General features: G+C 39.5%; 1 protein-coding gene across 12 annotated transcripts in view; it reads right to left on the bottom strand.

Annotated features, from left to right (window-relative positions):
• The window catches only part of znf827 (zinc finger protein 827), a 74,702-nt gene that overhangs the window by 38,109 nt on the left and 12,008 nt on the right, over positions 1–24,585 (bottom strand). For 11 of the 12 annotated variants that reach the window (XR_009272405.1, XR_009272412.1, XR_009272420.1 and 8 more), the window contains exons 2-4: positions 14,062–15,276; positions 9,227–9,399; positions 7,831–8,329 (exon numbers count right to left, since the gene is read on the bottom strand). Coding sequence is in view for 7 of the 12 variants with exons in the window: in XM_058784276.1 (XP_058640259.1) it covers positions 7,831–8,329; positions 9,227–9,399; positions 14,062–15,276 (1,887 nt within the window). In the remaining 5 variants the exon portion in view is untranslated. The remainder of the gene's footprint in view (positions 1–7,830; positions 8,330–9,226; positions 9,400–14,061; positions 15,277–24,585) is intronic. The other variant, XM_058783772.1, reaches the window with a different exon arrangement.

The raw sequence follows: 24,585 nt of genomic DNA, 5'->3' as shown, positions 1-24,585 counted from the left end.
GACTTGCGCTTCTTGAAATCCCTGGAAATGTGAAAAGCGTCCATCTTTAAAATACTACATTGATTGGTCACAACAATCTAGATGATTTCAGGTTTTACTATCATTGAGGGGTCGTTCGCTCCACATTGTAGGCCTACATGCTTTGACACACAACACATTCCCAATGTTAAAACTATTCTACTTATCTCTGATCTCCATATCACACTTCCTCTCCTGCTCTGTCAGTCTTTTCCACGCAAGTGCCTGCTCATCCTCTTCCCTCCCTCCCTCCCTCTCTCACCGTTTTTCCTTTCATCTCTCTTACAGATCAGCAGTGATCACTCACCCCTCCTGTCTCTACCACACTCCCCTCAGCAGTCATCTGATCTCCCCACCACCCCAAATCTGAGTACATACACCATCCACGACGCCACTGACTCTTCTCATCAATCTCCACGAACTGACCACCACCTCACTCCGATGACTCTGATTAATGGTGACGTGCATCCGCGACAGCGTCGAAGGTACAGTCAGGTTAGGGGACAGGACACGACTACGAGCTAAAGATCGTCGGGAGCCATTGGGAGAGTTTATGACCTTCACGTGGAGAGTGCAGGCGGTGGACGAGGTGGCGGCGGGGGTGGTGTATGTGGTGGCACCGGCTGGAAATGTCACCAGTCAGATGTCAGCGGACGGACTTAGCGTGGTCCGGTCAGCACCTGGAAGGGCATCCTCTAATTAAGAGCGTGTCGGGTCGCGTGTCCTATCAGACAGGGACAGGGCGTGCGGCACACGCACAAGCGCCCTCTCTTTCGAAGACATGCAGAAAAGTACAAGCTGGAGACGTGAGTGCGGAGATACAAAGTCACACCACTCTGGTGACCTTTCGGTTTGCAGCTAAAAATAGAGCAAAATTTCCATTCGAATTCATGTTACAGAGAGCTCTGAATAATTTATCAGCTTAATCCACCAGCCAAGTTTGTTTTTTTTTTCTCATAAGGCATGAATATCTCCAAAATACCAAAATTAAGCTCAACGAAAATGAGCACTTTCTGTTTACCGACTGTTTTATTAGACTTTCATAAAGAAGTAATCCCAAGTGCCTATCTTGATCTTTCAAATTCCGTCCTGTCATCAAATCATCTTTGGCATGAATTTTTCTACCGTGGAGGTGTTATGTGGAAACTGCCATCTTTCTAGCTCCATTCACACAGTCAGTGTTCAGGATTGGCAAAAGCATTTTTAAACAAACGGGTGTGACTCTTAAATTGTGCTGTTCATATAGCAGCACACAGAAGCAGCTCAAATACTGTGTGTATTAACAAATAACTGAAGTCAAGCCCCTGTGAATATGCATGTAACCATAGCGACAGTGACTAAATGATGTATCAAAGATGTCAACTTTCATAAACCAGAAAGTCTTACAACTGCATCCAATCGAAGTTGATCAGACATGTTGTTCCAGACATGTATGACTTTATTTCTCCTGCAGAATGAAAACAAGATATTTAGAAGAATGTCTGTAACCAAACAGTTTTGGCTACCAAACCCCCCAAAAGAACACTGAGATATTTCTCAAAATATCTTCTTTTATGTTCCACAGAAGAAAGTAAGCCATACAGGTTTGGAGCAACATGAGAGTAAGTAAATAATACACACACATACATCACATTCATGTCAAAATTGCTCTACCTATGATCTGATTTCCATATCACACTTCCTCAACTGTTCTGTGAAGCAATTAGGGCTGGACAATAAAATCCTGACATTTTTATTCTTTAGATGACATTTAATGTTCTGAAATGGAATAAAAATGGTATTTTTCAGAGAAGCCATAATTTGGGCCAATTCAAGATTATGTAAGATAATATACAGAAGACATCTAGTTAAAATATGGCATGTTTTCCACATTTTTCACTAAATTAGCTCACGTAAGAATCTTTAAATATTTATATCTACTAATATATCAATATTCATTAATAAACAGAAATATTAAAGGGATAGTTGACCTAAAAATGAAAATTCTGTCATTAATTACTCACCCTCCTGTTGTTCCAAACCCATAAGACCTTTGTTCATTTTCAGAACACAAATTAAGATGTTTTTTATAGACAGCAACACAACTGACACGTTCAAGGCCCAAAAAGGTAGTAAGGACATTGTTAAAATAGTCCATGTGACATCAGTGGTTCAAAATTAATTTTATGAAGCTGCGAGAATACTTTTTGTGTGCAAAGAAAACAAAAATGACAACTTTTTTCAACAATTTCTTCTCTTCCAGGTCAGTCTTCGATGCGCATTCACGAGAATATCACGACACAAGTGTGTGCATTCGTCTGCTTGTAAACAAGGTACAGTGCGATCTGGGCTCTACGTCTGCACCTGTGTCAGAAGCTTCACTCGCATATGGTACTGTCACGAACACATGTCAAAGACGGACAGGGAAGAGAATAAATTGTTGAATAAAGTTGTTATTTTGGTTTTCATTGGGCACAAAACATATTCTCGTAGCTTCATAAAATTAAGATTTAACCACTGATATAACATGGACTATTTTAACGATGTCCTTACTACCTTTCTGGGCCTTGAATGTTTCAGTTGTGTTGCTGTCAATGCAGGGATGTCTATGCTCTCCGATTTCATGAAAATATCTTAATTTGTGTTCCGAAGATGAACGAAGGTCCTACGGGTTTGGAACGACACGAGGGTGAGTAATTAATGACAGAATTTTCATTTTGGGTTCAAATATCTATTATATAAACTAAATAAAATGGCATACGTTGATAATAATTGCTGATGATTCACTCAGATGTACCACACAAAAAAACTTGCGACCTCAAAAAACTAAATTTAAGACTATATTAAGGAATTTAGCATTTTTACGCTGTTAAATTTTGAAAAGTGATTTCCAAGACATTTTAAAACTTTTTAAGATTTAAGTGAGTCACTTTGATTATTTCATTTATGTCACTACCATGTGTGAACATAACCACATTTAGCGCTCAGAACAGCACCGACAATCATATTCAGCTTGTGTCTGAATGCAGCCTCTCTCTCGCTGTCTCTGCTCTCTCTCTCTTGCTGTGACTGGAGTGAAGCCCCCGGTCAGTGTTACATCAACACTGGGGCTATCTCTGTTCTCGCCGGTGAGGCTGTCATCTGCCGTTGCTGTCACCTGGCCTCGGTTTTTTTTGCCTCCTCCTCTCTGTGGGCTGATTCGTTTCTCTGCTGGGCGCTTGTCCAGTACCCTGTCACCTCTCACTCTGTTGCGGCTGCCCACTATTGGACCACTTCATTAGCTTTCCACCTCTGTCATGCAGCTCTGCTCCCAGCTCTGACAATTGGTCAGCGCTCCCGCCGAGGATGGCTTAACGTGGCAGGTTAAGGGGGCAACAACAGCCAAAAGTCTGCTACGGTAGGAAGGCTTTGCTACATGAAGCAGCAACGGTGCACCTACACATCACTGGACGCTGGATGCAGCAGGGGTCACTTACGAGCGCAAGCGCAGCATGGTGAATGTGGGAAATGGCTGGCAAACCTCCGTGCTGCGAGGACTATGAGGAACAAATGAAAGAAGAGCCTACAAAAACAATGCGGATGGAGAAAACACTCCAGCTTTTGTTTCGTTCCTTGGATTCGCCAATTTTAACACCTCCCACAATTGTACGACGCAATTAATCGCCCGTGAGCAGAGTCACACCCAGTGTCACTTTCTCTGAGAGGAAGAGGCAACACGTGAACTGTCATTATTGAATTAGGTCCAGCAAGCATGTGCAGGAGCCTGCATTTCAAAGCATTTCCCCAGCTTTCATCTTCAAATCAAAATGTGTATCGCAACAGTCGTGTCAGCGTGGAGGAAAATCAAAGCGGATTGGTCTGAAACTCAGAGGAGAACCAGGCAGTCCAAAGAAATGATAGGCCAATTATGTCAGAGGTCAGTGCGAGTTCACCTCATGTGTGCGTGAGCATGTGTGCGTTTTGCCTGGGGAACTCTAAAAGCAGTAGTCTGCTATTTTGCACTTCTATCTCTAGTTCTTTAATTCCCTTCCCATTTTTCATTCTTTTGTTTCTCTCTCTGTTTCTCTTTCTCTCATGTACCCCAAGTGGCAGTATGACAACAATAGATAACACTCAAGACACTACTTATGAAATTTGAAGGATGTGCACAAATATGTTGCCACATTCGCTGGTGAAAATCAAGTTGCAGCCCTAGTAAAAACAAAAGAAAAATTACATTTGCAAATCCCTAACTGGTATTGTAGCAGTATGAATCATTAATGTACAGTAGGGCTGCGACTAATGATTACTTAATTAATCAATTATTTACATAAAAAGCCACATATATACATATAAATAAATAATGTACATACGTGAATGTATGCTAAAAGTTAATAGTTCATTTTATTTTACATACCAAAAACTGTGTATCTATACTTTTAAATACAATTTTATGAGACAGATCTTTGACAAAAATTTGTCAGACACAAATTTCTTGTAAGAAGCACTTGGGGTGACCAGATCCTTTCCCGATCCTGCACCCCTCTCTGACCTACTCTGCGTTCTGTCGATTTCTGTGCTCTACAGTTCCAATTAGGCAAAAATGGCAGAATTAAATATTAAAAAATCTATTTATAAATGATAGAGAAATGTGAAAGCACAAACAAATATAGATAATTAAAGGGATAGTTCAACCAAAAATGAAAATTCTGTCATTAATTACTCACCCTTATGCCGTTCCAAACCTGTAAGATCTTTGTTCATCTTTGTTCTGAACACAAATTAAGATATTTTTGATGAAATCGGAGAGCTTTCTGACCCTGCATAGACAGCAATGCAACTACCAGGTTCAAGGCCCAGAAAGGGAGTAAGGACTTTGTTAAAATAGTCCATGTGACATCAGTGGTTCAACCGCAATTTTATGAAGCTACGAGAATACTTTTTGTGTGCAAATAAAAAAAAAAATCTTAATTTGTGTCCTGCGTTAGCAGCACCACACATATGCGTTGTGTTACTCTCATTAAAGACTGATATGGAAGAGAAGAAATTGTTGAATAAAGTTGTTATTTTTGTGTTATTTGTGCACAAAAAATAATTCTCGTAGCTTCATAAAACTGCAGTTGAACCACTGATGTCACATGGACTATTTTAACGATGTCCTTACTACCTTTCTGGGCCTTGAACGTGTCAGTTGCGTTGCTGTCTATAGAGGCTCAGAAAGCTCTCAGATTTCATCAAAAATATATTAATTTGTGTTCCAAAAATGAACAAAGGTCAAGTTTGGAATGACATGAGGGTGAGTAATTAATGACAGAATTTTCATTTTTGGGTGAACTATCCCTTTAACGCCCTTCAGTACATGAAATTTCACAGAGATTCACTTGCGGTCAGGATGTGTCTTTTTGCAAAATGAATATACTACTGTGAATTTGCAACATTTTCAGATAAGGATATAACCATCCAATCCAAGTTATGTGCCAAGCAAAAATGCATTTTCTGAACAGCACATGAGCTTATAAGTGTAATAAAGTTCTCTCCTATTTTTGACAACTTGGGTCATGCGCATTTCCTGCAGTATCTCTGTGACTGATGTTTTTTTGCCCCCACAGAAATGCATGTCACTGTAAAGTGATGTCACTCACAGATCCAATTAATCAATAATGACATTTGAACAGTTTTTAACATGAAATGTAGTCTCAAAAACCAAATGTTCATGCTACAAAACATTGAGCCTAAGTCTCAGAATTAAAATGTATTATTAAAAGGCAGTGAACATGTTAGAAAAGCACTGCTCTGATAGCAGTAAAGCACTACTTTAAAGGGGCTGACTTAAGAGACGCAACTTCTCAGAGACAGTTTCAGCGTCCTGACAGTTTCAGCACACTAAAGCACAGCACATGAGAAGTGGTGTCACTTAGATCATCCCTGTTAAAGCACCGCTGCACAAATTATTAAAGGTAAAGCTGAAATTTAAAAAATAAATCCATACAAACTAGTTGACTGAGGACTATCCTGATCCATCTCTATCAAAAGGTTAGCTTCAGTAGTGGAGCATATCTCCTGCTTGGAACATCACACCTCAGTCTAGCTGGACATGTACACTACATATTAACTCCAGCCCGCATTGTTGAGGAGTCTATCTAGTCCTCTGGGACCTAAACCTGATTGTTTGGGAGTCCAGAAACACAGTGCCATGGGCGACAGTGCACTGAGCGTAGACTCTGCACGTTCCACCAAGACGGAGATGAAGTTAACTAAGCTGGAACAGTCCCTCTGCATCCAGGCAAGAGGTCACACGATGGAGCTGAGGGCGCTAATCATTTCCAATTACAGATTCCTTTTTAATTATGAATTATGCATGAATTTTTAATTAATCTAATGTTCTGAAGGTTTTCCTTTTTTTCTGTTCCGAGATCTCAATCTAATTACTCTGCATTAAGCGAGGGAGCAGCGACCCTGTTGCCGACCTTCTGGGTAACCCTTGGTCAGCCCTCTCGCATCAATCTCGCTGCTGTCTCACAATTACCTATACTTTCGGCTACAACATGTGTTTAATGGTCTAAAGTTTGGAGTTTGATTACATTAACAAGTGTAATTTTGAGTTTTGTACTTTAACAGCAAAATTTCCTTTTGCCCCCCATAAAATTATTAATTGATACACTCAATATTAGCATAAGCATTAACTGATTATGATATTGTCTGTAACACACTACAATTAGGGTTAATTCATTAAAATGAGTTAATGCATTAGGTAACAATGAACAATACTTTCACAGCATTCATTAATGTAGGTCAATGATACTAATAATAATGATAAACATTTCTTCATATATTAACAATAATGCTAAATTTTCAGCAGCAATTACTTCAGTCTTTAATATCACATTCTAATATACTGATTTGCTTCTCAAGAAACATTTTATTTTTATCAATGTTGAAACCAGTTCTGCTTAATATTTTTGTGAAAACCGTGATACTTTTTTTTTTTCAAGATTCTTTGATGAATAGAAAGAAGTTGAAGAAAGAATTTGAAAAGAATTGTCTTTACTATTTTTGATACATTAAATGCATCATTGTTGAATAAAAGCATGATTTATTTTTTTTTTTTCTGACAATTTTTTAAATGGTAGTTTAAATAAGCATGAATTTATAATTAAATATATTAGTTAATAAAATATAAAATATCAATCTAGGTTTATTAACCTAGATTCATAAATGCTGTAAAAGATTGTTGATCATTTTTAGATCAGATATTCAAGGCATTAACAAATCTAAATGTAAAGTTTAACCATATTGTCTTCTTTTAATTTCTGGAAACATTAATTAGAAATCTTAAATCACTAATCAATATTAATCATGTTAATAAGCACAATCTAGGATATACTTGTTTGTTAATTCTTTACAATCTAAAGCCAAGTATCCTCTATGTCTGAATGTTCGTGAAATGCCTTTAACAAGGCCTACCTGGATAACTGAATTATCAAAAGTCACCGACTTACGATATTTTTATGTAGCCTTAAATATGTATTTTTAAACCTCTCAAAAACTGGCAGAACTAAAAAAACAGCATCAGGTATCAAGATGGTATAGTACAGCTATAATAAACACGCTCTCCATGGTAGAGCGGTAACTGATGTTAAGAATTAATCATGCGGACACAGTCCTGCAGGATCTTGGCTTTGGGTTCCTATCCAGCAAGCCGAATTCTACTGCCTTTGCCAACCCATAATTATATTAGCAATTCATTCATCCTAAATGCAAGAAATTATGGATAAATCAAGCTGGTTTACATAATCAAGCGTCTAATTCCATCACATTTCCCTTTTACATTGTGGTTTAACTGAGATCTCTTACCTGAGAGCTTCATGAGGAGGTCTGTAGCTGTCTTGGTGGTGATATCTGGGCTGAAGAGTGAGGCAGCTGTAGGTCCAGGCCCCGGTGGACTGGATTTGAGCCCAGGCAGATCCAGAGAGCTGCTGCTGCTGCTCGGTCGCTCCCTACACAGGGCAAAGGGAGACATCACAGACACATCTCTCTCCTGGGGTTCCTCCTTGATCTGGATGTGGTTCGAGGGTTCTGCAGGGGAGGCCAGCAAACGGCCGTCAGGTTGGCTCACAGTGGGAGACGTGGAAGCATCTGTGTTCATGACCTGATCACCAGCGACTCCACCGTCCCCCATGAGCAAGCCCTCGCCCTCCTCGGTGTCTGTGCCGGGTTCTTCCTTGACTTTGAGGTCAGGACGGGGGAAGTGCTGATGGCAACGCATGTGCAGCTTGAGGCTAAAGTGGCGGGAGGATGTGAAGGGGCAGAGCTCACACTGGAAAGTCTCTCCTCGGTCTTGGTGCTGATGGACCTGAGATGAACAACAGAAGAAATTAGAAAAAACTGTGCAAAAGAGGGGCTGGAAGAATATTAGGTCCCACTTTATATTAGGTGGCCTTAACTACTATGTTCTTACATCAAAAAATAAGTACTTGTGAACTTATTGTGTTTATACTGTATTGCAAAACACTTTTGCTGCTATTGAGGTGGGATATGGGTAAGTTTAGGGACAGGTTTGGTTGCATGGGTAGGTTTAAGGGATGGGTCAGTGTAATTGTAAATATAATTACAGAAATGAATTACAGATGTATTTACATACAGGTTTTTTTTTTTTTTATATTAGTACAATGTAAAAATATGTACACAATAAGTGCATTGTATCATATGATTAATTTATAAATGTATGTACATAGTAGTTAAGGCCACTTTATATAAAGTGGGACTAAATATTTCAAATGAATCCTCATTCTCACTATTAATTAATTAAAGTAACAGTGAGCATACATTTATATATATATATACGTTTTAATAGTTTAATTCTTTTTTTTTTTTTAAATGCAATAAGTGTCCTGTGTGAATGGCCTGTGGGCTGTAATGATAGGTTTGCATTCAATGATATGTAAATAAACAATTTATTGACTTCTAAAGCCAGTTTTTAAAATGTCTATTCAATGTTTTTATTTTACCACAATAATATATTACTTTTGAATTACCTTAATTTAGAGGCTTTTCCCTGCAAATATTTATAAACGTGATTAATTGCGATTAGTTTAATTATTTGGTATATCATGTACTTCATTTGATTAAAAATATGAATTGACAGCCCTAATAATTTTGCATCATAAAAAATCTGCATCTAAGACGTTATGATAATTGATCTGATGTGATTTATGGCACAAGCATTTCTTCTCTCAGCGACTGAAGTCACCTTCATGTGGGACTTGAGATTGTCTTTACGAGCACAACGAAAGGGACAGAGGGGACACTGGTGACTTTTTAAGCCTGTGTGGATCACCATATGTCTCTTCCAGTAGCTCTTTCTCTTGATGACCAGACCGCACACTGGGCACTGAAAGGGCTTCCCTCCATCCTCAGGAGAACCTGCAATAAATAAAGAAAGAATTAAATAAAATGCATTCATATAGAGTTTATACTAAACATTAAAACCACAATTTAAAACAAACTTACACATCTATTACTATACTTGCATTTTATAAATGTTATGTTTTTTGTTAGTGATATAATGTTTGAAAAATGTCTAGAATTTACATTAGCTGGACAATGATGCCACATTATTAGATAGCCCTTTGGCATGCAATAACATGTAGGCTAAATATCCTTTCACTCTTGTCAGCCTTGCATCTATTGGTGTGAATGAGATAAAAATTGTGAGCTATGATTACTCCGATCAATGCCAAAGACTCCTCACAAAGGAAGCCAAACACAAGGATGTTTTTAGTAAGCCGATTATTGTTGTTGGCTCCATATCCGGTGTCCATTAGGGCTTAATTGGTCTTATTAGAAGCTGGCATGATTGCATTACAAATTCTACGAGGGCCTGTCAGGATGGCTTCATAAGTATTCCAGTCGTGTTCCTCGAAAAACATCTGGTAATCAGTGTTTGGTGAAATTACCGCGCTCAGGCATTCATTGACCCGGGGTGTAAAACTTCGAGACTGCCTATTTGCAACAATAAACCACCATCTGTGGCTCAACCTCTCCCGGCGAGATCACTGTGGAAACTGCTCGTGAGGTAAAAAGACTGAAGGTCTTTGGTATCAAGGGAAAGGGATGAGAGCCGTTAGCTGGTTTCTCAAATTTTAATGTCCAGTCGGTATTGTTTCATTACCAGACAAATACTCTTCATGTGACTGTCTTATAAATCTCACATTCACAAAAACAAGCCAGGTGAAACTCAAGTATGATTTTAATGGAGGTGTTCTTATTTAGTATTTAAACCTTACTGCTTACAACATATTCATCTCTCTGTGACATTATCCTCTGTGTCTGCAGCTCCTTTGGGTCAATCCTGATTCCAAGCCACAGAAGTTTGAGAATTAGCAAAAGATCAGCCATATCTCAGCCTCTCAACCCGGGCCTGTGCTGAATGGAAACTCTGATGGTTGTGCCGGCTCTGGAGCCTGACCTAAATTCCGGGGGAATCTGCTGAGATGGTCTCCGACTGTTCGGGCTATGGGGAGCACACACACTGCCGGCCTCCGTTTGGCAGGCTGCACATCCGCGGGAGATGAGCTGGGTCTGGGAACGTGCCGCCAACTCCAGCAAACCCCCACTGTGCTAACAGACCTTTCCCAGATTCTCCAGCCAACCTCTTGCAGACGAAGCATGACCTTATGGCACTACTAAATCACTACACAGTGCATTCTTCAGTGGTGTAATAATCAAACATTTAGGCACTGTTACCTTAAAAAATAATTACAGTTCAGAAATTATTCTAATGTAAAAAAACAAGACAGGAGGTTAATGACTATCTGATTCGAAATTGTCTAGCATTACATTTTCTATTTATTTATTTTTGTAGCACTATCTTTTATCTTTATTCATCTTTAGCAATAGTTAACATTTGATGTAAATGAAATATAAATATATATTTATACCTTAGCAGTAAGTTAGTTTGTGAAATGTCATCCCTACTAGATATTCCACAGTCAACTGTAAGTGGTATTATTGGAAAGCGAAAGCATTTAAGAACATGGCTGAGCAGATGCATGAAAACCTCACATCGCCAAGTACAATGCCAGCGGATGGAGGGGTGTAAAGCAAGCGACCACTGGACTCTGGAGCAGTGGTAACATGCTTTGTGGAGTGACGAATCACGCTTCTATGTTTGGCAGATTGATAGACGCGTATGGCAGATTGGCGGATGCCAGGTGAACATTACCTCCCTGTCTATATTGTGCGAATAGTGTTGTCACGGTACCAAAATTTCAGTATTCGGTATCGATACCAGTGAAAATCCACGGTTCTCGGTACCAATTTCGGTACCACATGCTAATTAAAAAACACTATTTTTAATAATAAAGTCAAACAAAAATAAAATGTACAAAAATCAATGCCGTTCTTTATACTTATTTAAATTGATTCAAGTTTTTCCGCAAGTAAAAAAAGTATGAAAAACAGTAAAGTTTCACCCAAATTTAATTTGTCTTTTAATTAATGAAATTTAAACACATTTTATTTTTTTGGTAAATAAAGGGGATTTACTATTAAAATATGGAACAAATGTTGTGTGATTATTTCTTTAAAAATAAAAAAAAATTTCAACAGTACAATAGAAATATATTTTTGGCACAATGTCTTTAAGATAAACTTTTATTTTGACGGGTTGCAGTGAATATGACGCGAAAAAAAACACACTTCTCTGCCTTTCATTCATTCACACAGAGACTCGCAGAACATGTGGGATTCATATCAGAATCGACTTTTGCGGCTTAATATTTACAGATACTAGTCCATGTCGCGATTTGATTTGTGTAATGACCTACTTTTGATTAATTCATCCAAACTTTGAAAAATTCCGTGACATTCCGTGCTAAACTGTAAATTCCGTTTTTATAACTGGATTCGAAGATTCCGTCCGCGTTTTCTGCATCGCGGAAATCATATGGCCGTACGCGTCAAGAACCGGTTTGACCGGGTACTCGGTACCACCAGTACTTAAAAAAACCTGGTACCGTGACATTTTCATTTTTTTAGTACCGACTTGGTACCGAAGTACCGGGTCTTTTGACAACACTATGTGCGAACTGTAAAGTTTGGTGGAGCAGGGATAATGGGGAAGTCTTAATGCATCAGCATATGCTATGCTTCCAACTTTGTGGGACAATTTGGGGTAGGCTCTTTTCTATTCCAGCATGCTCCAGTGCACAAAGCAAGATCCATAAAGATTTGGCTGGGTGAGTTTGGTGTGGAGGAACTTGAGTGGCCCGCACAAAGCCCTGACCTCAACCCCATCAAACACCTTTGGGATAAATTGGTGGATAAACAGAGTTTGCAAGCCAAGACTTCTCGTCCAACATCAATTCCTGACCTCACAAATGCTCTACTGGATGAATGGGCAAAATTTCCTGCAGAAACACTCCAAAATCTTCCCAGAATAGTGGAAGCTGTTATAGCTGCAAAGTGGGGGACCAACTCCATATCAATGTCTATGCATTTTTAATTCAATGTCATTAAAGTCCCTTTTGGTGTAATTGTTAGGCGTCCCAAAACTTGTGTCCACATAAGAAGGGCTGAATGAAAATGCTAATTCAATCTCTCTAAAAGTGCGTGGTGCTTGGTGGAAAAGTTGAAATACCCAATTTCCCTGGTTAGTTTGGGACACAAAGCACTGCGCAACCGTGTGTTTCTGACACCTTCCTGGAGCTTCCATTACTGCACATGCAGATGCAAGAAACTTCTTGTACCTGCCAGTGACTAGCAACCAACTTCCTGCATACCCAGGCTACGTCTACATTAACCCAGATACATTTGAAAACGGTGTTTTCGTTTAAAAAACGCTCTATGCCAACATGAATGTTTTCAAGCCTGTTCCAAAAGTTTCTCATCCACACTGAAATGTCAGAAAACGTTAAATTCACCTTATTGCGCATATGTAAAACCTTCATAAAAGTTCACTGAGTTGATACAGATGGAACAGACATAATAGGTTTTCATGCAATTCTTCTGGCAGGATTTTATTTATGAAAAAATCTCATCATTCACTGACACGTCCAGGTTGCGCTCACTCCGCATTATATGTTTGATTTAAAACGCAACTGCCCTCATGTTTTGTTGCAGGACAGCAATTCTGAGTAAATTTTCTGTCATCTTTGCAGGAATGTAATATGAAGAGTGTACAAAGTAACATATCTTTAGCAACAGTGTGAAAAGTAATAGAACATAACAGGCACAATACTGGTATAAACACAGATATCGGTACAATATGTGTCACATGACTAAAAGTGTGTCATTGTTTTCAAAAGCCTCTGTTTTCACAGTCCACACTACAACACGAAAACAGTGTTTTCAAATTTATCCACTTTGGAGAGCGTTTTCAAAAAGCTTAGTTTTCCTTGACAAAAATGCCGTCTCAGTGTGGACGGAAGGCCAAAACGACATGAAAACGTATTAGTGTGGACAAGGCCCCAGTGTGCATTAATGGTCATGTGACGTGTTTTCAGTTGTGTAGCGTCGACAGAGATTTTTTCTGAAACGCTGTGAAAATGCCAGCGTAGATGAGAATCATTTTCATTTTAAAATGCCGTTTAAGACGAAAACGCACTAGTGTAAACAGGGCCTGAGGAGCCAACTTTCACCCGAGCATGTGAATATTATTGTTTTTCTCCACATTAACATGTGAAACAATATTAACACGATGTATTTATTTATTTTTTTTTTTTACACACATTTTCAACTAAAAGAAAACCTTGAGATATAACGTAATGTTGTTGTAGAACATTGTGTAAAATGCCTAATCATGAGCTCCTTCAGAAATGGTGACAAAAACTTGATTAACGTAATAAAAATAACGTATTAAGAAATAACGCATTTTTCGTTACACGTCATTTAAATAAACAAATATTCAAATATTCATTTTTTTATGAGCACAAATATTTGAATGCAATATTTTTGAAAAATGCCCATCCCTAGACTGATTTCATTTTTGTTTTAGTGTTTAATCCAACAAATGTAAACCAGCTGGCAATTTCCCCTCAAAAGCACAAAAAAGGCATGCATTTATTTTAGGGAACAAACCGTTACCTGCTTGACTGCTGGGCTTGGCCCTTCCCTTGGGGATTGTTGGCAGCAGAAGATCCATGGCCTGGGTTGGGGTGGGCACCTTCTGGTTCCTGTCTAACAGGGGCTTGACATCTTCGGAGGCTCCCAGTACTAATGCCGGCTCTTTCTTATCAGCTATAAGGTTCCCTGCTGCTCGTGCGGCCACCTCCTTTAGCAGAGCTGCTGAGGAGGTCATGGAAACCAGAGAGAGAAAGGAGCCAGCTGAGGGTTGATGCTCAGATGAGCCCACCTGCTGCTGACTTCTTTCAGACACTTTCTTTGAGAGGGCAGCAAGCGTGGAGCTGGCTGACTGTGGACTGAAGGGTGAAGCGAACGGTTCAAAGCGCACCGTGTCATCAGAGCGAGTGCCCAGGGCTGCCATTGAGGAGGAGGTGACTGAAGAGGACGAGGAGGAGGAAGAGGAGGATGAGGACGCCGAGGTGGAGGAGGCCACCGCGCTCTTGTCTTGGAGCACGGCGTTGGCGGCTGCCTTTAACTTCTGGATAGCAGAGTCTGGTGATAGACTGCTGCCGCTGGGAGCTGAGCAACTAGTCGACGGCCATTTATCCGCAACGCCTACCCATACGAAGCCACTGCTGCCTGAGTTAGGGCCATTGCTGGGGCCATATGGGTCACAGGGCTCCTGCTTGACAGTTGCTACAGACGCAGGTGATGCAGAGTTCGAGTTGCCGCTGTTGTTGCTGCTGCTGTTGGCCAACCTCCTCGCCAGGGCACTCAGCTGCTGTGCATGATGCAAAGATGGAGACAGTACCAAGCTTACCGGGGGCGACTCTGGTCCTCTGCCCGTTCCACGCCCGGTCAGGTCCCCTCCCTCCAGCTTCAGCGAGCCAGCCTCCAGGAGACGCCGCAGGTTGCTGCTGAGGGGTTTGCCCAGGGCCTGGCTGGAGTCTCCGTACAGAGAGGACACCTCAGAGGACAGCATGTCCTGGGTCGAGAGGACCCCACTGTCCAGCCCCAGCAGCTCCAGGGAAGCCCGCTGAACTGGCGTCGGGCAGCCCAGGGAGCTCTCGGCTGAGGTGTCGTGGTCCGGTCGGGGAACATTGTCCGGGGAAACCCGCAGCTCATCTTGCACATCACCGTAGGACGATTCAGAGGGGCTGTCGGAGGTATTCCCAAACCAGCTGTCCTCCTCTACTGAGCCAGCCTCTGGCCCTCCATCCTCTACCGTGTCCACATCTGTAAAACGGGAAAAAACATGATTTATCCAAATGCTTTTCCAGCAAGACAACGGACAATATTTCATTACCATTTGTTGTATTCTACAAAACAAGCAACTTATTAAAAATATATATGTAATGGCATGATTATTATTAAATTCTGGAGGAAAAATCTGTTAGGACAAAATGCTGACAGTATTGTCTGTATAGCCATTGATTGACCTTTTCCAAGTGACTTTTTTTATTAGGACTAAAATGGACGGTTTCTGAAAAGACGAGCGATATAATACAATCGAGAGTTGTCCTGGTAAGTATCTGACGCATCCCTCACAAGGCACAGAGGAATAACTTGCTTTCTGTTTTTTTTTCAACCATGTTTTTTCCAAGAGTCTAAAAGAGAGTAGTAAAAGGGTTACCATGGTGACAGGCCCTTCCGGGAGGCTAGACAGCAAAGATTAGGGTAATGGAGGTTACAGAACTGGATTAATATTCATGAGCTTGCCGATACCACAAGGGAGCCAATAAGGATAGGGTTAAGGTCACCAAGGGTCATTAATATACACTTCATGTATCAATATTCATAAGCAAAACATTACAGCTTGCCAGACAAGGGCGAACAAAGAATGTGAATATTCCTGATACATATTAACAATCTTTCCACAAGAGCATGTCAGGAAGCAACAAGCCTAGATGAGGGAGGATGTCAAAACTTATCAAGTGAGGGTTTTTTGTGCCCATTCACTTGACCAAATTAAATCCTCACACCTCAGTGAAAGTGCGAGAGAACAAGACCTGGAGACAGCAGGAAAAAAAAGGCCAGGGACTTGTGACATCGGAATATGATCTGTAAAAAAATTCATTTGAGCATCTTTTCTTCGCCTTTTGCTCGCACACATAAAGGCTGGTCTCACCTTGCCGACCCCAACATAAGCCTGGCGAGTAAGCTCTCTGTTTACAGGGAAAAGGAAAAGCCGTTGCCTGGCAACGGTATCCCGTCGACCCGTAGGGATCATTACAGTCAACACACATCTGGCCAGCACTGCTTACTTTGGTCCAAAGGGGTGGCAACTGCCACGACCCTGTGCGACCATGCACCATGATACTGACAATGCAGCAGAGTATGCTTCGTAACTCGAAAAATCAGAGAAAATAAGATATAAACCCGACACACACACCCCTTGATGTGAATGCGAATGTGTGCAAGTAGGGATGTTCATTTTAACCGTTTAACCGTTAACCGACCGATAAGAATTTTGACCGATTAATACAATCAGTTAAACGATTTAAAGTCACTTATTTATTTATTTTTTTCAGTAATTTATCAAGATATTTTAAAAGGTTTAATGCATGGTTAAAATAAGCTACGCGTATAAAAAATAAATAATAATAAATCGCCTATAAGTCGCATTTTATTATTTCATTCAGAAATAGGCCGATGCGAATTACAAATATTATAATAAACACTGTAAACATAGCTATGCTATTTTAGTTCCCCTCACTTCTCAACAAATCCTTTCAATTAACAGGCTATTTAGAAAAGAACAAGAATTAAAAATGTAAGAAGCTATAGCGACAAACCAAAACGAATTAAGGCTAAAACGAAACTGAAACCAATGTTGGGTCTCTCGTTCGACACAAAGTCAAATGTTTCCGTATTCGCGATGTATTTGAATGCCAGAATATTATTTACCTTTTATGTAGCTGTAGGCCTACTTCACTCGCGTTCCAATATCCACGTAAAACAAAATGTTTTGCATAACTTCACGGCGGTACGGTGATAACGCTTAACGGCACAGATTTTACTACATATTTAAACAGAGCAGTGTTTTTTTTTTTTTTTTTCCATATGTTTGACTGATTGTTTTTTATAATGATAATGAACAGGCTGCATTGTCAAGGTAGAATGCTAAACTGTGTGCGGCGCTGGAGAAATCACTTGATTTTTTTTTTTTTTTTCCTTCTAACAGTGGAAGCAACTAGGCTACTCCTTTTAGTCATGAAGATAATCGGAATTGTAAAAGGGTTGTTTGCTGCTTTTTGCGCGTGTAAAATGAATCCCCGGAAAACAAATGTTAGTATTGTTAACGGGTCACAGACACTCTTATTCTTTCTAATTAAATTTTAGTTCTAATTTAAAATAATCTTGTCGGTTAACGGTTAATAATCGGTTAACGAGCGTCGGTTGTCGGACAGGAAAAATAACCGAAATGAACATCCCTATGTGCAAGCTAGAGATATAACGGTATGAAAATTTCTCATCATGATTATAGTGACCAAAATTTTCACGGTTATCAATATTTTCACGGTATTGTTAAAATGTGCTGGAAATGTTCTGACTGGAAAAAAATACTGACACATAAATCGTTTCGCCAAATTTTATATTTAAAATCAACAAACAACAAATAAAATGACTTTTTGTTTGCATGAACACTAAAACAATAACATTACCAAGGATGTCTGGATTTTAAATGATAACATGACTGACAACAGTGTATCTAATAGTATGCACGAAATGTTCAAATAAAACTTTGAAAAGATTTCATAAAATGGTAAACCTCACATTTCAGCCTTTAAGTAAAGAAAAGGGTCAAGTCAAAATGATACTCGATTAATAAATTATTATGTGTATTTTATCTGCTCCATAAATAATTCTAGATACCTTTTCCACATTGTTTAAATGTGTAGAATCCACATAAACTTGTCTTTCATCAACCAGTCAAAATGTACAGCAGGGCATGCAAATTCAGTCTGTTTTTTGACCAGACAAAAACTGCACACAGTACGAATGTAAATGTAACACTCTCTCTGACGATAGGTGGCGCTTATGGAACAGCAGAATTACAGTTGTTTCCTGGACAAAGCAGCATTGCGATTAAGAACACTACTTTATTACATAGGCACTACTACTACTAGGTATTACATGGAGCGAAGATGAAAACAAAATGCCATCGAATCTTTTCTGAAGGCAGTCAGAACCTTCAGAGGTACATACATATAATTAATTCATTCCTATATTCATTTGTATAATTCCCTTAGCAATCTTTTAAAACCTCCCAGGTTTCGACCATGTTATCACTCAAAATTAAACTGCTTTATGCTGGATAGTATTTATTTATACTGAGTTGTTCAAATACGGTCGATAGTAATCGAATACGGTTTTAATGATACTTAAAATTTGAAACGGTAATACTTAGCGTGAGGAATTTTATCATGATTTATCGTTACATCCCTAGTGGATGTGTCCTCCTGACTTCCCGTACCTCAACGTTCGAGCGTTTGATGTACATCGCCAGGGCAGGGCGTTTCACTGACCGAGCTCTCGGTCACCTGAGCAAAACAGAGAAGTATGTGAGGCATGACCCATTTCCATGTGACACCAGGGAGGACGGGCAGTAATGGCCATAATGTTGTTAGTGAGAAATGGCTAGATTGCTGACCAGAGGTCTCTGAGGCAGTGGCAGAAACTCGGACTGAATCCTGCTCTCGCCACGCTAGGTTAAGCTAGGTTGTGCTACGCCCCGCCACTCTTGTTCCTAGCTGCACCGGAGAGGCAGACACAGGCAAGCCACTCCGTGGGCGGCCTGACATTTCCCAAGGTCACGGCTCGGGCCCCAGTTCCGCATGGCTTTGTCTGAAACAACCCCCTGCCTCTAAAATGCACACACGCACATACACGCTCGTATGTGGCTCAAAAAATGGGAACAAAACCCTGGTAGTTAGCTGCAACGGCAACAATGCTATCGCATAGCAACAAGCTTGACAGTTTGGGACAAGGGACAAGATACTGGCCGTCTGCCTTTGAGAGGTTCGTTTAATGGCATAATGGTGAGCATGACTTTGTGTGGCCAGGAAAACAGCTGCGGGAGGCACTGTGGTCCAGATCTGTTATCAGTCACTCTCACTAAGACTTGGTGCTCGTCTCTCTTGAGGCTAAACTGCGCTTATGATTGTGTGCTGCTGCGGACATGACCCTACAACCCTACAACCACAAGTGCTAAATGCAAATCATAACCTCAACTAAACATAAAAAGAAAGAAGAATGTTACAATCAGGCTCTGGAATTAACTTTTTATCTCACCAGACAGTCGGATGTCTCATAGCCAATTTAGTAAAAAGCAAATATTAAAATGAATAAATGTGTTCTCTAGAATTTATTTACAAATGTTTTTTAAAAATAGAGGTTAAGATATACATGCTACACTGTAATCTGCATATAGCTTTGTCACATTATAAAAAAAGAAGAAATGCGTGGATGTTTAGTTTATAGCTGACAAAAAAATAAAAAAATAAAATGTTCTACTAGGAATACATTCAAATTCCCTCTTTTGGACATGTAAATGTAAGGGACACTTATTCATAATTCTATTTTCTGCATGCATTTGACATCCAACAATTATTTTATGAAAATGCATATTGAAAACTATTGTGCTCATTTCTCTGATATGCTCCATCTAGTTATGTATGTGTATTTGTTCAGTAAAGTCCAATTTGTGTGCTGTCAGAGAATATAATGAACTGGATGAAGAACTTCTTGACTGTTGTTGTACAAGTATGCATGTGTGTAGAATACAGTCCAGACATACACTGCTATAAAGTGTTTTTTCATTTTTCTTTTCTTTTTTTTTTTTATTTCAGCAAAGACGAATTTACACTTTTAAGACTTCTACACTGTTGTGAAAATGATTTCTACTTCAAATAAATGCTGTTCTTTTGAACTTTCTATTTATCAAAAAATCCTAAAAATATATATGCTTTCCACAAAAATATTAAGCAGCACAACTGTTTTTGATAATAATACGAAGAAATGTTTCTTGAGCTGCAAAACAGCATATTAGAATGATTTCTGAAGTAGGGTTGTTCCGATTCCGATACTAGTATCGGAAATTCCACCGATACCACAAAAAAATCTGGCATCGGTATCGGCGAGTACTTGAATCCATGTACCGATCCGATACCATTCTTAAACAAGATCTATAGTTATGCCCGCTAGCTTTGCTTACCGCTGCAAATCGGAAATCAATTCTTCTTCGCTGCTCAGAATGCAAACACAGGAAGTTGTGCACAAGCAACCACTATTTAGAGCAGCAAAGAATAAATACAAACGTGGTAGCACATTGCCAGTAAATCACTCGCATATGCGACTAAATCTTCACCCTGGGCGACTAAATAGTGTATAATATTAGCCACTGGCTAATAAATGCTCAGATTATACTCGCCAGTGTGTGAGTTGGAGGCTATGTATAAGTTTAGCACCGATATATTTTCACTCGCTGAACACTCTGACCAAGCGCTTCAGAGTTTCACTCTCCGTCAAGCGATCTGGGCTATTTTTCAGTTCATCTGAATGAATGCGCAGCGCACCTGTATTTGACGTACCGTAAGCTCTAGTGTGAGCTTTGCTTTTTTTCCTCACATGCAAAGAGAGAGAGAGAGAGAGAGAGTCTTATGTAGCGCGTCAATTCTGCTTGGTATGTAAACGATATTCTTTGTTGTATTTTCCTGTCAGAATAACGGAGTTCCTTTTGAATTCTTCATCTTTTAAGAACTGCCGGGTTCTCCGGTAGTAGGCGAACTAATCATAGCGACAATCTCATTGGCTGGCGCTCACCTATAATCGTCCCTGTTTTGATTTCAGCAAATCAGTTCAAGCGAACGCAGACAACGTGATTAATATTCATGAATCCAGCAGCTCGTTAATCCTTAGTGTGTTTTATATTGTTCTTAGTAGAATTCATAGTATGATTATTATCTTATCAGTATTATTGATAGTTTCCCCCCCATTTTTCAGAGAAACACTGAATGACCAAAAAAGCACCACCACCAGTTCAGTTAAAATGACTGTATTCATGGTTACCAAGTTTTAATCTAATTGCTAAAGTTATATCATTAAATAATACTCGATTATCATAATACATTTATAATGCTTCACTGACTGATGTTAAGAGTGTACTTTTAGATATTTAAATAGATTTTAAAAATGGAATGCCATTTTCCAAACATTATATATTATATTTTTTGTTTACCGCCAGACTATCTATCTATCTATCTATCTATCTATCTATCTATCTATCTATCTATCTATCTATCTATGGTGAAGCACACCATAAAATAATTGTATCTATACAGATCTAGTAGTACATACAGCTGTATAACCAGATACACACCCAGGTATCGGATCAGTACTCAGTATCGGCCGATACCCTGAGCCTAGGTATCGGAATCGGTATCGGGAAGGGAAAAAGGGTATCGGAACATCTCTATTCTGAAGACTGGAAATCAAGACAGGCTGCTGAAAATTCAATATAGGAATAAATGCCAACATAGTAACATATTTTAAAATGTAAAGTTATTTTAAATTGTAATATTACTGTATATACTGCGCTGTGATACTGTATTTTTTTTAAATAATCAAATTAATGCAGACTTGATGAGCATAAGAGATTTTTTTCAAAAACATTTGAACGATAGAGTACTTCATCTGCCAAAAATGATAAATAAAATGTCCATCAGCTGTATGAAAGAGACCAACACAATCGTCAGAATTTCTACTTTTGTTTGGAACTAAATGAGTGTGAATAAACAACAACCATATGTTCATTCTTGAGTGAACCATTCCGTCTATGTATAAATTAGTATTTTTACCATGTTGCTGTGCTGCAAATTATTTCAGAATATCTGTTCTCTGTATTACAATTGGACTTGGAAAACATCTTAAGGACCTTGTTAATTCTGTTTTGTTCCTAGCCACAGTACATGGATCCAGTGTAATTGTAGCCTATATTTCTCTCGATTCATTTGAACAACAGCCGTTGGCAGCTATACAGTTAATGCCACAACATCTCAGCTGTGAGATGCAATAAGCCAAAAGGCCGAGGAGGAGGCTGGGAGCGCTCTCTATTAGGGCCGGCAGCCACATGACTTGCGTAAGGTTGCCTACCAATACACTGAGGCTATTCTGCGACTCAGTCGGGCATAAAAATCGGCCTGCCTGACCCAGAGGTTGCCGAAAGGGCACAGAAAGACTGTGCTGGGTGGGAGGGTGGCTGCTTCAGCAGAGTGAAGAAGAGAGGGAGAAGCCATTAGTCGATTAAGCCGGGGTGGAGCCATCAATATTCCACTGATGCCAATGAAAAGACACACTCGCGCAGTCTCGCATGAGAGGCTTGGGTCGAATAGCTTTAACTCTATCAGAGATATTGCAGTGCCTCACAGCAAGCGCTGCTATCGAATGTTACAGGCTAACTAACCACCACTTTGGCATCTATAGTTTCCCAGCATTCTCTGTGGATTGCAGAAGCAAGTGCCGGTGGCGTTCCAGGGGTGGGGGGCTGGGTTTCGGAGGGGAGATAAAAAGTGGTGGCGGTAATTAAGTGTCCGACTGGGCCCTGGCGGGGGTTGCCACGGCCGCAGGCGATGCTAATGAGCCCCTCCGCCGGTCAGTGCTACCTTATTAGCCGCCGGCCGACAATATGGTGGGAAGGACGCGCTGCTACCGCCACCAGCCACACATGGTCACGAGTGACTAACGCAGAATCAGAGGTGGGAAGTAATTCTGTTAATTAGGGGGCTCTCAGGATGACCAGTCTATGCCTTGAAGAAAATGGGCAATCAGTCAAGACAAAACTAAGATTCTGCAAATACAATCGTATATATCGATATGCTGCGATTCATTTTCTTGCAGTATTGCATTATCCTTCAGGTTCTCGTATCGATCCTTCATATCATTTCCTACAGTTCAATTAACGTAGAAGCAGGAAGTCTAAATTAGCATAAACTGGCAAGCGGTGTTTCTCAGTGCAGTCTGAGCCACTTCTGTGGTAATTCACAAAAGTGAAGGGAACCGCATGAGTGAGATTAACACTGACACCACAGATTACAACGCTCTCTAGCTGAAACGCTGAGTCTCTCTCTCAGTTATAATATCATGAAACTTCACAATGTATTCAATTGTGAAAAAGTGTCCGTAATGTATCCCTAGTATCTTAATAAATCACACAGGACATGAAATTACTTCAATCCTATCCCATTAAACACACAAAAAACTCTTTTTATAAAGATCACGATACACTATGAAGCAATTCTGGTAACAAAGCAGGCCACCCCTATTCTTACAACAAGAAAACATGATGTAACAAACATCAATTAAACAAAAAGAGTTGTTGATCATCAGACTGAAAGTACTGAATTCAAACACTGACAGCAAATTTAAAAATATTATATTCTCACCTAATGTACTGTCAAAATGAATTTCCACGGAATCAAAATGACACCATCAAAAGAATTTCAAATGCAAATCAGTTTGCTAGAATAAAAGTCTTTATAGTTATTAGGTCTGTCACTATTGACTAAACTTGTAATCAGAAGCGATCTAAATTTTGAAAATTAACAATTAAAAAAAAGAAAACAATAAGAACAAGAAGTGCACGAGAGCATAGCATGCTTAGCATTTCAAAGAACCGAAAATGATTTATTGAAAAACTGTACATGTATATGAATGTGTGAGTGTTTGCATGAATATACTCTGTAGGTATCTGTGTGCGAGTTAGTGAAAATACAAAGTGTTTATAAAGTAGGGTTGAGTAGCATCAATTACCTCACAATATGACACATTAGATGTGGTCAAATTAAGGTGCTGTCACATGTTTTGCATAAGGGTGAAATATTTCTCAACACAGATTTCGCAGGTTTTTCACACAAATTCACACGTGACCAACAGAATACTGGTTGCTTGATTTCTGTTTTAGCTGTGCTTTGTGCAACACTACACTATTGACAGTGGACAATGGACCTTTTTTGATGGCATAATTTTGTTCTTATTACATTATTTTTTCTAATATTAAGTGAAGTGCTTCCACACAGCTGACACTATCAGCTTCTGTCCACGAATTGCAGATTCTGTCATATTTTCTGATTCCTTAAAAAATTTAATTTGTAATAGAGAAATTTGAAAGCAAATTACTCAAATTTAGACTAACCATAACAGCCTTACTTGCAACAGTCGAGTAAAACACAGACTACAGACTACAACAAACTACAGCCTATTTTAATGGGATACTTGATGTAACACTTACACTACATATACAAAGATTATTATATTATAAGCTGTGATTTATAGTGATTTCGATCCCGTGTATCCCTTGTATTATTCCACATTAGCACAGGCCTTCATCAGCATGTATTAGCAAACCATACTACATATTACCATCTGTGTGTTTTCCGCATGGCCTCAGCGGTCTGTGGGCATGTTGGGCAGGGTGCCAGAGGTGAAACAGGAAGGAGATGTGTTCTTGGAAGAGATTGAGACAGTGTTGGCTTCCAGACCTCTGAA

Source organism: Onychostoma macrolepis, chromosome 01, assembly GCF_012432095.1.
Source record: "Onychostoma macrolepis isolate SWU-2019 chromosome 01, ASM1243209v1, whole genome shotgun sequence".
NCBI lineage: Eukaryota > Metazoa > Chordata > Actinopteri > Cypriniformes > Cyprinidae > Onychostoma > Onychostoma macrolepis.
The sequence above is the reverse complement of the archived record's forward strand: the minus strand, read 5'-3'. Positions and strand labels throughout refer to the sequence as shown.